General features: G+C 38.0%; 1 protein-coding gene across 1 annotated transcript in view; it reads left to right on the forward strand.

Annotated features, from left to right (window-relative positions):
- HUWE1 (HECT, UBA and WWE domain containing E3 ubiquitin protein ligase 1) overlaps window positions 1-13,169 on the forward strand; it is a 101,247-nt gene that overhangs the window by 12,617 nt on the left and 75,461 nt on the right. The window contains exons 2-5 of the mRNA XM_083356717.1: window positions 6,740-6,810; window positions 8,509-8,607; window positions 9,569-9,775; window positions 10,270-10,422. Coding sequence (XP_083212843.1) covers window positions 6,740-6,810; window positions 8,509-8,607; window positions 9,569-9,775; window positions 10,270-10,422 — 530 coding nt within the window. The remainder of the gene's footprint in view (window positions 1-6,739; window positions 6,811-8,508; window positions 8,608-9,568; window positions 9,776-10,269; window positions 10,423-13,169) is intronic.

Consider the following 13,169-nt stretch of genomic DNA (forward strand, 5'->3'; position numbering starts at 1 on the left):
GGTTTTCTAATATGGGTATCCAGAAAGACTGATATGTCAGAACAGAACTTATATCCTGGTAAAAGCATAATTCATTATTTTAGACAATAAATTCTGTAGTAGGAAGTGCTGTGGTGAAAAGTGCTGCAGCTGTGTCGTGCTGTTTACAGGTAAATGATGAGTTCAGCAGTTTGCCATTCTGTAAAAAAGATTTGGATGGGAAGACAGGAATTGAAGTTTTAAACTATTGGCAGTGGGTGCTTTTGAACAAAGCTAGAAATTCATGAAATGGTTGTGAGGCATCAGTGGGGTTAGAGTTGGTTTTCCAATTGATTAGAAAATTAGTAGTCATTTCCTATGCAACCTACAGGTGCTGACTGGCCTACCTGAGAAAACACAGACTTTCTTTTCCTTACGTTGAAACAGCAGGAGAAATAGAACAATGTTAATTGCTTTGATTTGCTTACATATACATTTCTTATCAGGCAATGCTTGCCTGAATTCTTGTGTTATTTAAACTTTTTCCCTAGTAACTTTTATTACTAGGAAAGTCCCTTTGAGGCATTGTTTATCTCCAGTTATCTGCCCATCTGGTACAGTTAAGTATTTTTCTAACGAATTCTGAGCACTTTTCCAGTTGAAGAGCAGGATATAAATGTTTTAGACAATAATGTATGTTTGAAATTTGCTTATATATTAAACAATCCAGATGTAAAAACAAAATGTATGGAAAAATGCAAGAATAATGGCTGTCGTAGATGGTATGCCTTGTGTTGAATGATCAGTAAATCTATGAGCGTGAATAATCTCAATTCCCTTTTCAGAAGTTTTTTTTGGTGGGCCATTCTTAAAAAAAGAACATTCTGGTTTCTTAAGTACAGGTATAGTCATGTCTCTTTATTGTAGTCCTTGAGTTACATAAAGACCAGTTACTGTTATTGGTTATTTGCTTATACCCACTATGGGGAGGGGGGCGGGAACCCCAATTTCAATGAGTTATAGTGTGTGCTTCATTCTAGCCTTGCTTGTATCTTACCTTGATTCATTTCAGAACTGCCTTTGGCATAAAGACTCTTGATCATCTTAGTAGATAATTTATGTTGATAGCCAGGAGTGCAACATGTCCTATTTCCTGGAGTTTTGTGCAGTTTTCAATATGATTGGTTGTTAAACTATTCTGTATTGGAAGCAATGGCAAAAGATTTACTGTTAACCTGAGAGCTTTGCTCCACCTTATTCCTTTCCTGCCCTTCCAATGAGATGATAATTGGAGATTTTCCTTTGGTTTCTCTGCCATCAGAGCTGAATTGGGTGACAACTAGAGAGAGGTATATTTGACTTTTTGATATTGGGCATAAAGCTTTGTGCTTTGATAAAAAAAATCTGTGACATCTCACTGCCCAATTTTAATATTATGCTTTTGTTTGTTTTAATGTTATATTTTGTGAATGTAAGTTGACCTGTATTGAATGGCAAATATATTTAATAAACATTAATTGTCCAGAAAATATTTATTCTGCCAGAGAGAGAGAGAGAGAGAGAGAGAGAGAGAGAGAGAGAGGGGTTAAAAATAGCTTCCATTCACAATACCATCACTTTATGCCCTTGTCACTAAAATGTACAAAATAAGTCTTAGTTAACCAAAATTAGCAGTACCTCCTATTGAATATGACAAACTTTAGGCTAACATGCTTAGGATTGCCCTATCGTAGTTTAATCCATTCATCCTACATGCAAATTCTATTCTGTTAAATGAGAATTAATCCCTAGTAAATGTACAACGATGCAGGAAATGATTTGGTCAATAAATTCCAAATGGGCTAGAGAAAAGGGAAAAAATGCCTACTTACTAAAGAATTGAACTGTGTAATTTTACTGTGTTATAGAATGAAGCAAATATGTAGCCTATTGTTTAGAGCCACATACTATTTTGTGGTGAACATTAATTAAGATCTGTCTTTTACATCTGCTACTTCTATGGATCTTTGAATTATAATGGAGCACATTCCTTTCCAAATAATGACATTTATGTTTCACTTTAGCAGGGGTCAGTTGCTGAAATAGAAGTGGCAGGGTTGAGAAAATCTACAAGAAGGGAATGTAGAGTTAATTCTTACCATGTGTTATATGATGCAATAGGAAGGTGTGTTTCTGACAATTATTTCACTGTTTGGTGAAGAGCCTGTCTCATTGCATATTGATAGAATTGATTTCTGAAAGTGGGGGCAAACTACTACTCTCAAATGAAGGAAAACTTTAAATAGTCAAAAGCAGTCAGAAAAATAAATACAGTCCAAATGCCTAAAACATGAGGTAACTGTTTTCATGAGCTGGAATTGGCCGACGAGGCTTTAAAAGCAGTTGCAGGCAGCAGGAGGCAAAGATTAGAAAGAATAAAAGATGGAGTGTAGTAGAAGTATAAACAGGTCTTGATAATATTGCTGGCGTTTTCGTGTGACATTGGATATAGTACATATTGTGAATCTCCCCATTATAGCTGTTTCCATTTCAGAGGTATTCCATCTCAGCTTGGTCGACATTGAAAGATCATGATTGAGAAAACCAGACTTTCAGAAACTGGAGAGTTAATTGTGTTTATTATCTCCAAAGTGTGGGTTAATAAACAGAAGTATGACACCTTAATCAGCAGTAGTGATTTTTCATGTTGGAGATATGGTAGTAACAGTGGAAACACATCTTTCTCCAAATTGCTGAATTTGGGAAACTGGACTGTAACGTAAGCCTAATTAAGACTGAAATATCTGTTTTAGAAGGCAATGCATTTGAAGTTGGGAAAACTACAGGGGATGGATTGTCTAGAACACAGGTCTGCAACCCGCGGCTCCGGAGCCGCATGTGGCTCTTTCAGCCGTCTCCTGCGGCTCCCAGTCCTCTGCCATGTGCAGTCCAAAAAACAAAAAAGTGGGACTAAAAAAGTTCAACCAATCAATTCAAATATGCAGGGTAGGTGCATATCTCGCCTTGGCTCCACTCTTCAGTCAAACCCTGTTCTGCGCATGTGCGCATGTACGTGCATGCGCACACATTTTTTGCGGCTCCCAGTTTTTCCTTTTGTGAGGGAACCGGTTCCGAGTGGCTCTTTCACTGTTTCAGGTTGCTGACCCCTGGTCTAGAACTTTGAATCCAGAACATACTGGGTTTTTATTTATTGACATTTTACATTTTGATTAGCATTTTAACAATTTTTTGAATTTGGTTTACATTGTATATTTCCTTTGTATTTATATTACAAATGAGTAATGCTGGATTCTTCTCTTTACATTGTTTCAGTTTACAAACAAATTAGGCCTCTGTAATGTGACTTCTGTAGTTAGAAATAAAATATGGCTGACCTAAGAACACTCAATGGTAAGGAATGTATGTAGGAGGCAGAAAACGAAGCATGATTGTTGGACAGAGTAAATGAAATCAGACTAGAGCAGACATGTCAAACACAAGGCCCAGGGGCCGGATCCGGCCCACAGAGTGGTTTCATGTGGCCCGCGAAGCCATCCTGGAAACAGTGAGGGAACGGCCCCCACTGCCTTGGCCCTGGCCCAGAGACCCTCCTTCTGCCAGAGACCCTCAGATCCATCCCACTCCTGCCCAGGCCCCCATAGGCACCCTCGATGCGAACGATGTAGAGCTGGCCACGCCCACCCAGTAGGCCATACACACTCTAGCCACACCCACCCAGTAGGCCATACCCACCCTGGCCATACCCACCCGGCCCCCTGAGGGCAACCGCAATGCTGATGCGGCCCTCAATGAAATTGAGTTTGACACCCCTGGACTAGAGGATGTATGTGTTTTGACTCCTGGTGACTGCCTGGATTTATTGGATAAACTAACAGTCAGACCTCAGCAAGACACTGAAGACTATTTGAGAGACAAGCTCTCTCTATGGATCCTTTAACAGCAGAATTCCTTGCTTGATCCAGGGAAAATACTTTTAGGAGGCACTCTCTACTCGAGGTCCACAGTTATGGAATGGGTAGGGTGGGAAATATGGTTTTCTTTTGCCCTTTTAATGCAGTGGGTTTTTGTTCTTGCTGTTGCTTACTACTCCTCTGGTGTTCTGTTTCTTTTCTAAATCTGTATGCATACTCATGTGGTAGAAAACAGATTGGGTATTGCAGAGGAAACAGAAATATACAGAGCTGCAAATACTACAAGACACTGAAACACCACTCTTCCTACCATCTAGTTGAAAATAGATCTGGATTAGAGGGCAACTCCTAGATTTCCTCTTCTTTGAAAATAAATTATTTCTAGGTTTATTTAGTTGAGTAGATGAGAAAAGAGTCAAAACATATGGATACAAGATAGTGGGCTGAACCAGGGTAGAGTTGCTTATCTTGCTGGGTTTCCAGGCCACCTCAAGGTTGATCTACCTCACTGCACTATCAGGGTTAGAAGTTTTGCCTTTTTCTTCTCCATTTAATAAGGCAGACAATTCTTCAGAATCGGTGGTGCTTTTTAGATTGTGCTGGGAGTGATGGAAGAGTTATTATTGCAGAAATTTCTTTTCAGTGTGAAGTTACTCAGAAGCCTCAAGGGTTAATTTTAACTAGAAGAAGTAATTCCTCCCCCCCCCCTCCTAGTTTTCAGCTGAAGAAGTCAGGACAATCCTTATTCCATGAAGTTGTAAGATGTCCTGCAGTCTCTCTTCTCTTTCTTTGCTTTTCCTAAACCCCGGAGTTCTTTCATTTATTTCCAGGTTATTTTGAGCTTTAGTTATTGAGTGTTGAAGTGGTTTGGTGAAGTCAGTCTGAGCTGTATAGTGCCAAGTATAGATGATTGGTTTTTTGGTTGTTTTTTTTAGGTTTGTTTTAGAAAATGTTATATGTAGCGGGAAGAGGAAGCTTCTTTAACCAGGAGTCATATTCCCCCCCCCTTTAAAAAAAATTTATTCTGGCCTCAGAAAGTTATAAGAGCAGACTGCTTTTTCAGTTTCTTTATACTTGCAGAGTGGGAATTAAACGTTCTAAATCTAAATCCAAGCATTTTTCTGGATAAAAAAACAGAACAAGTCTAACAAAAATTGTAGTTTGCCACTGAATTTTGATGTCATTAGGTGTGCGATGATGGACTTAGAAGTGTCAGATTGCCTGCTCCTGGTATATTGTAACTTAATTTATCAAACTTTGAAAAAATGTTTTCATTTTTCAGAAACATTCTTCCTAATTTAATCTGATTTGCTATCTATAGGTCACCAAATAATGATGACCATTGTTAGCAATAATAGATGTCCCAGCATATTTTCTCCAGTTAGACCTAATATTATGATCCAGAGGGGAAAATCCCTGTAGAATCAAACTGAGAATACTGAGTGGTTTGGGCTTAACTTTCCTTTGTTTAGATTGTTACTTTAATATATTAAAGCCCTTTTCCCAGCTTGGTGTGTTTTCTTGTTCCTCCTAAATGTGCCTATTAGCACTATCCCCTTAACATTTTTTTAATGAGTAAGGTCAGACTTTTGTTTATTTTAAAATAGAAAATATTGTTGCAGAATGGAAGACTGAGTTCACTTTTTTGGGGGGTGGGGGTGGGGAAGATAAGTGAGATGAACTTGCAGCTCAATGAATATCCAGAACCTGGTTAGAAACTTGCCTGTAGGTTGTAGCATTTTAGGAAGAAATCTATTAAAAGGCATAGGTTAAAAGCATTTAATGAAATTTGTTACAATAGTTGCAAAAGATGCTACTAAACTTTTAGCACACTAGCATGTGTCTTAGTAAAAGTAAATGTTGCAAGTATAAAGAAACAATAAGGAAAGCTGCAGAGGAAGTAGAACAGTGCTGACTTGGGGGAGTCTGTGAACCCACTTGAAATTTAAAGTGTTTTTCTGTGGAGTGTGGTATTTATACTCATCATGACTACCATGGGATCCATAGTTTGCAACAAAATGTCGATTTTTCAGATTTTTCCTTTTAAATGGCAGCTTCACAGAATGTAAATTAGCCGTGTTACAGAAATATACATGCTAAAAGTTCCAGACATACCATATATCCATATGAAAAAAGAAAAGGGGGAAAAACACCATTGTTTTTTTTTTTGCATTGAACTACGCCCAAATAAGCTAATGAAAATCAAGCACAGTTCACACCCCAAATATCTGGCGAAACATTCAGGCAAATGCACATCACATCAGAACAAGCTCACAGATTGTAAAGGTGAGGGGAAATATTAGGTACATGCACATGCAAGTATATACAAAACTATCTTTTAAGCTCTCAGGGTGCACATTATCACATCTCTTTTTTCCTTAGAATGCTTACTATTGTTTTTTTTTATTTTCATCTCTGTTGGATTGCTGATCAAGCAGCAAAAGTAAGAAGCTGCAATCACCTAGTATTTTTTTTAGGTGTGTCTCTAGAACTCAGGCATTCTTGGTAGTAACTATGACATTAAAGACTGCCATTTTAGTTTGTAGCATTTGAGCTTACAGTTTTCAAAAAAAAAATCTTGAAAGCTAGGCACAGAAATTATAATCCTTGGCAGTTTGTTTTGTCCCTTGAACTCATCCAGAAGTGCCTCTATACCAACATTTCCCAATCTTGGCAACTTCGTTTCCCAGAATGCACAACATACTGTGGCATTGTAATACACATTTCTGATTGTTGTCAGTTCAGGAAACATTGATCTAATTTTGTAGATTTTTTTTTCCAAATAATTTTTGTTCTATTATATACCTACTGCTTTTAAACCATTTGAAATATTGTCACTGATAGCCAACTCTCTTTGATTGATCAAGCAGGATTGGAAAGTGGAAAACTAATAAAAATGAAAGTAGACCGAACTAAGCTGAAGAAAACGCCCACTGAGGCTGTAAGTACCATCTTTTATCATTTTGAGTTCCTCATAGAAGCAGTGCGCAGCTTTAATATGTACATGGCATAGTAGAATGAGATTAAAGGAAGACGTTTGACTAGTAACTTGGTAAGACCCTGGGCTATGTACTTTTTCATTTATTAAATTTGTATGCTGCCCATCTCACCAAGGGGTGACTATATGCAGCTTATAGCTAATCACTTCTTTATTACAAGTTCCTTAGAAAACATAGATTTTTCCCCCACTTGTTTCAGTGTGTTAGAAATAAACTGCCTTTAAGATAAGCCCGCTTGACTTGCCATATACTACATCTATCTTGATGAAGTAATTTCAAAAGCCATGAATCCCTTTGCTCCAAGGCTCCTCTTACTCTTTGTCTCTAGTATTGGTTGAAGTGCTTCCAGGCTGGTTGGTTGTAGGGTTCCTTACAGTGTTTATTGAAGTCACATAGCTTGGAAGACCTAACTATATTAGAGAAATCCATACCCTCTGATGTAGCTGTCCAGGCTTGGATCCCCTTCAAGTGACCCAGAGAGACTTGGGTTTACAGTCTCCTGCAGTGGTCCCTGGAATCTCACACATGAGTCAACTGAGAGAACCCTCGTACTTGCCAAGGGGGATTTGGGCTAGCCATCTTCCCACACAGGTGCACTGTAGCTATAATGGGGAAAAGGTTGAGAGGAGGAATCTTCGTTTGCAAAACAGGTTTGAGGAAATGTTTCTTCTGAAGGTTCTTTTAAGCAAAGATTTCTCTGAAATGTCACACAGGCCTACCTTCCTCTAGGATGGATCAGTTAGCAGTAACACTGAACCATTCATTATAAGAAGTGATATTCAGTGTCTTTGGGGAACACTTATGAATATTTTTTTTCCTTGTGGTCATTTAGGATGACCGGTAAATGCTGCATGTTTGGCTTCTTGGGTATCACAGAGAGTAATCCAGGTTAAGGATAGGAGCAAAAGTTAACATGTATGTTGTTTGGTTTGTTTCCCCCATCCATAAACATACACTCAAGTTGTCACTGTTAAGGCAATGTTCACATAATCTGTTATACTTAATAACCTTCTCAATCCTTTCCTAGAAAAAAGGTACTCTCAAATGCCAACTCTTTTCCCTCCCTCTATGACTTAAACGCTTGTACCCTCCTTGGCGGATTACTAATTTGCAATATTCCTTTCCGTTTAAAGGGGGCAAGTATTAGTACTGCATAAGCTCAGTTCTTCTCCTGTACATACATCTTCTTTATCAGTCAGCGAAACAGTATGAGAAAAGACTGGAATTCTTTCTCATTTCCTGGTTTTGGTTCCTCTTCTCCCTCTCCACCTATCCCAAATGATAACCTTATTGGGATTGCAGTTATTGCACTACAAGCGAGCAAAAGCTAATGTTCCAGTCAATAATTAAGCATGCAACACAAGGCCACTAACTTACAGCGTGTTTTTATATGGCCATCCACTTGCCAAGCAGCTTTAATGTTGGATGGCCGACAACATTAAAAAATAACCCCAAAATACTGATAATAAAAACTAAAGAATAACAAATTCACCTTGGACATATTAATAAACACTTGACAAGCCAGGCTCCATGGCTTGTGTGAAATTGTTCATTGTATGCCAAAAAGGTGAAGGGAAAAAGGATATTCACATAAATAATGAAGGAGCACTGTTATAGAATAAATCTTATCCTGTGTTCAGCCTGCAGACTGCAGAGCCTTGATAGACAAACTCAAGATTTGCAATGATGAACAGCTGTTGCTGGAACTCCAACAGATCAAAACATGGAATATTGGGAAGGTACGTGGTGATGGCAAATGTATATATTATGTATGTGAATATTATAGCTTTATTGTTTTGAAGAATTTTAAAAAATCTTATTTACATGTGTTCATTTGTGACAGGACTTAGGTTGTTTCTTCTATGGTCTGAGAAATAAATGTTACCACCCAATTCTCTGTAGTGTTTGTTTTGATTCTGCTATTTTGTCCTTAAGAAACTCATATAACTAGTCCTTGTTTTATGACTATTTATTCAGCAATCGTTCGAAGTTAGGAAGGTACTGAAAAAAGTGACTTACACTTATGACCATCGCAGTGTCCCAGGGTCAAATGATTGCCCTTTGCAATCTTCTCAGGGGCTTCAGCAAAGTCAACGGGAAAAGCTAGATTAGCGAATTATCTACAATAAAAAGGTTGCGAAGCCAGATGCGACTCTCTTTAGCAATGCAGTTCCAGTTGGGAGTCATAACTTTTTGGTTCCCATATCTTAGTGTATTTGGCTGATGTCAGAAGTGAATGGAGGATGCTGTGAGTTATTGATGATCCTTGCTTACCAATGATAATTGGAATTGGGAAACCAATTGTTTGATGTCATGTGACTCTATTGACCGTATGACAGCAGTCCCAGTTGTTGTTGTTAAGCGAATCCTTTGCAGCATCCTATGTTCACAGGACTGCCATTTCCAATGCGCTCCCAGTTTCTCCAGTGACTGCTTGTTGGAAGCCAGCAGTGGTCACAAATGGCGATCACGTTGTACCGGGATGCTATGAAAGTTATACAACCACAAGGATGTTTAAGTTTCCCTCATTTAGCACCGTCATAACTTTGGTTTCTCAATGAGTGGATGCTAAGTGAGGTCTACCTGTAGTTCTGTGGGTGGAATGACCAACCTTTTTTCCCCCCCAGAGGCCTGTGATAACTGCCAGTATCTATACAGTATGCATAGCCTGTCTCCTGAATGCCTTTGTCTTTTTTTCAGTGTGAACTTTACCACTGGGTGGACCTTCTTGACAGATTTGATGGCATCCTGGCTGATGCTGGACAGACTGTGGAGAACATGTCATGGATGCTAGTGTGTGATCGGCCAGAGAGAGAACAGCTGAAGGCCCTGCTGTTGTCAGTGCTGAACTTCACTGCCCTACTCATAGAATACAGCTTTTCTCGTCATCTGTACAGCTCTATCGAGGTGACATGCTGCTATTGAAACAGAATAGATTTGGATATAGGTGAAATTGAAATGCTAAGTCTTAACAGATTGTGGCTTTAATAGTGTAAGGCACTTTTGTTTGAAACAGAATTCTTCATACTGTTTTCTTGAGTAAAAGAAGCTGATTGAAGAGTTTGGAAATTAGTATTTTGAATTTATGTAATTCTTTACCATATCCAATGTGTTTCATGTAGTGCTCTGCTAATTTTTGGTTCAGAAAGCTTGTATACAGCCAGTATTCAGTATTCAGCTAGTTGTAACTAAGTGGGAATTAGGAAATAGTAATTTAAAGCCACATATTATCTCCATAATAAAAGGAGTTTTAAATAGGAATTTCTCTTAATGACAATACTGCAAGGATATCACAAAGGAGGAGCAGGAGACAATTTCACACTTAAATGAGAAAAATAAAATTTCTGTTATTGATCATAATTTCTCAATGTATTGATTATTTTGTCCTGGCTTCAATCTAGCACCTCACAACGCTATTGGCATCCTCTGACATGCAAGTGGTTCTTGCTGTGCTAAACTTACTATATGTGTTTAGCAAACGCTCCAATTATATCACACGTTTGGGCTCTGACAAGAGGATGCCTCTTCTGTCTCGGCTGCAGCACTTGGCAGAGGTAAGACAATACAAAAGAAAAACAAGCATTGTCCAGTACTTAATGTTACTTTTGAAATGTTAATTATGGCTCACTATATTAACTAGCAATAACGTTACTATTTTAAGGGTTGGAAGTGTCAGTTATTGAGGAAAATCTTTTGAATCAGAAGGAAGGATATTGTAGGGAATTATATCATTTGTGTCATCTGACACATTTTTTTTTGCTGCTATATCTGTAATGTGGATTTTTTCACATTTGAGCAAAGGAGACAATATTCACTGGTATGTGTGTGGTTTTCTACATGACTATATACTAGGTATTGTAGAGTGTTACCTGGTAGTGGCGAAGGGACTTACACACCCTAATGATCCTATGAGCTGCAACATTGGGAGTGTACACTCCAAAAGAATTACCCATGACAGGCAGATTGTAGATAAGAGATCAGAGTAAATATAATCTGCTGGAGTAAGTAATGGCAACCCAATGCACTCCAGTATTCTGCCAAGAAAAGTAAGACATTCACAATCAGGGCTGTGTCTGCATGCTATTACAAAATGACCCCCTGGTCAGAAGACCTCCTGTATTTAGATTTAGAATATTTCTCGTAGAGAACGTGTTTATTGAATAAAACAAAATGTGTAGCTAGGCTATGTGCCTAAACAAAAGTTTATAAAGAGCTCAACAAGGAATCCGTTGCTCCATCTTCATCTAAGTTTCACCACCAGGTATCTGGTGAACTTCTGAGGAAGTAGGTATAAGCACTGGTGCTTGTGATGTGGCAACATTAAAGGTGAAAAGATGTTTAGCTCTTGTTACACACCATTAACATGCAGAATATCAGGGTCACAAACCAAGATCACTTAATGTCAGAGAGAGTCAAGAGTTGAACATTGATATCCTGTGAGCTGAAATGGACCGGAAGGGGTCACTTTATGTCAAGACAGTATCAGATCTGCAGTTAAGAAAATCTTATCAGAAATAGAGTAACCGTCATTGCTCACAAAAGTGTGTCAGAATCAGTGTTTGAATGCAACTTCCAAAATGACAGGATGATTTCAAGTTAAATGCAAGCTAGTCAGTATTACATTTATCCAAGTCTGTATTCCAACCACAGAATCAGAGGAGTTGAGTGTTAATTCGGTGTTGTTCTGTGTACTGACATGATTTACAATATATCAATACAACATAAAAAGTCATACTAATTATAAAAAGTTAGAAGTAAAATAGCATCTGGAAAATATGGAAAATTGGTTTCTGTGATCAGAAAGAAGCAGGAGGCGGTTGCCAAGAAAATTCTAACGTATTTAGTAGTTATCTTCTTCCAACAATTTAAAACAATTCTACACATGATAGGCAGCACCAAAATAAATTAACATCATATTCTGCAAGCAATGATATAGAAGGTCTCTTTGGTCAGCAAAATGAAGTCCTGGTGCCAACTGCACTCAGATCACAAACTCCTTACAAAATTACAATTTAAAGGAAATGACTAGAATCAGGACATTGGCAGGGTACAACTTGAGCCATATCCATTATGATTATATGGATCAGATTTGATAGAATCAGGAGTTTAAGACTCATTAATATCATTAAAAACCCCAAGTCAATAAAAGAATTCCAAATTGCAAAAAGTGAAAAAGAAGGTGAAATAATGTTTACCTGATACACTAAAAATAGCTGAAGAAAAGTAGAAAGCAAAAAGCAAGTGGAAAATCAGCTGAACTAAATACTGAATTCCAGAGAGCAAGAAGAGGCAGAAAGTCATATTGATATAAGCCAGGGGTGTCAAACTGCTGGCCCATGGGCTGGATGTGTCATGTGGAAGCTGCACCCACCCCAGGGGGAAAAAGTCGCGATACGGTGCGACACGTCACGTGACGCGGCAGGTTTGACACCCCTGATATAAACAATGTAAAGAAAGTGAAGATAACAGTCAAATGTGAAGGATATTTATGTTCTTATTTATTAAAGAAAATTTGCAGGAAATAAGATTTTTTTTTAATTTACAGAAATGATTCAAGGCAAAGACCCACCAGAGGTGGAGGGGAGGGGAAGAATTCCAACGACGTCAGTGATATATACTGAAGTTTGATCACTGAACAAAATGCCTGACATTTTGGTTAAATCAGTTTTAGAAAATATTGCTAACACAGATGAAAAATCAAGAGAATTGTCTAAAACCTTACAGAGTGATAGAGTTGAATGACTGTGGAGATTCTCAGTCATCAGAACTGAAGAAGCTTCTTGGATGAGAAGCAAAATGTCTTCAAGGAAAAACAAAGTCCAGTTGCCTTTTGAAAAAAAAACACCTTTGATACAGTTGAAATGCTAATTACAATTATAAGGAAATAGGGAAAACAGCAGTGGTGGAGAGATTAGGAAGTATCAATGTATATTCCAGTAATACAATGGGCAGCTCTTAAGAAATGTTCAGACTACTGAACAATTGCACTTGTTTCACATGCAAGTAAGATAATGGTCAAGCCTTGGAACAAGTATTGTCAAATGCACAAAGTGGATTCAGAAAAGGCAAAAATACCCCCAAATCACATTGCTCACATCTAGTGGATAATGAAGCAGCAAGGAAATTCTAAAAAAAATATTTTTATTGCGTGGGATTTTTTACTTTTGATTCCCAACAAATTATGAATAGCTTTTAAAAACATTATATCAGGTAACCTCATTTGGGTTTGATGGTCAGGAAGCAACTGTCAGCAGAATATGAAGCAAATAAATGGTTCATAATTGAAAAGTGTTCCAAAGTT

The sequence above is a fragment of the Vipera ursinii genome, assembly GCF_947247035.1.
Source record: "Vipera ursinii genome assembly, chromosome: 2".
Lineage (NCBI taxonomy): Eukaryota > Metazoa > Chordata > Lepidosauria > Squamata > Viperidae > Vipera > Vipera ursinii.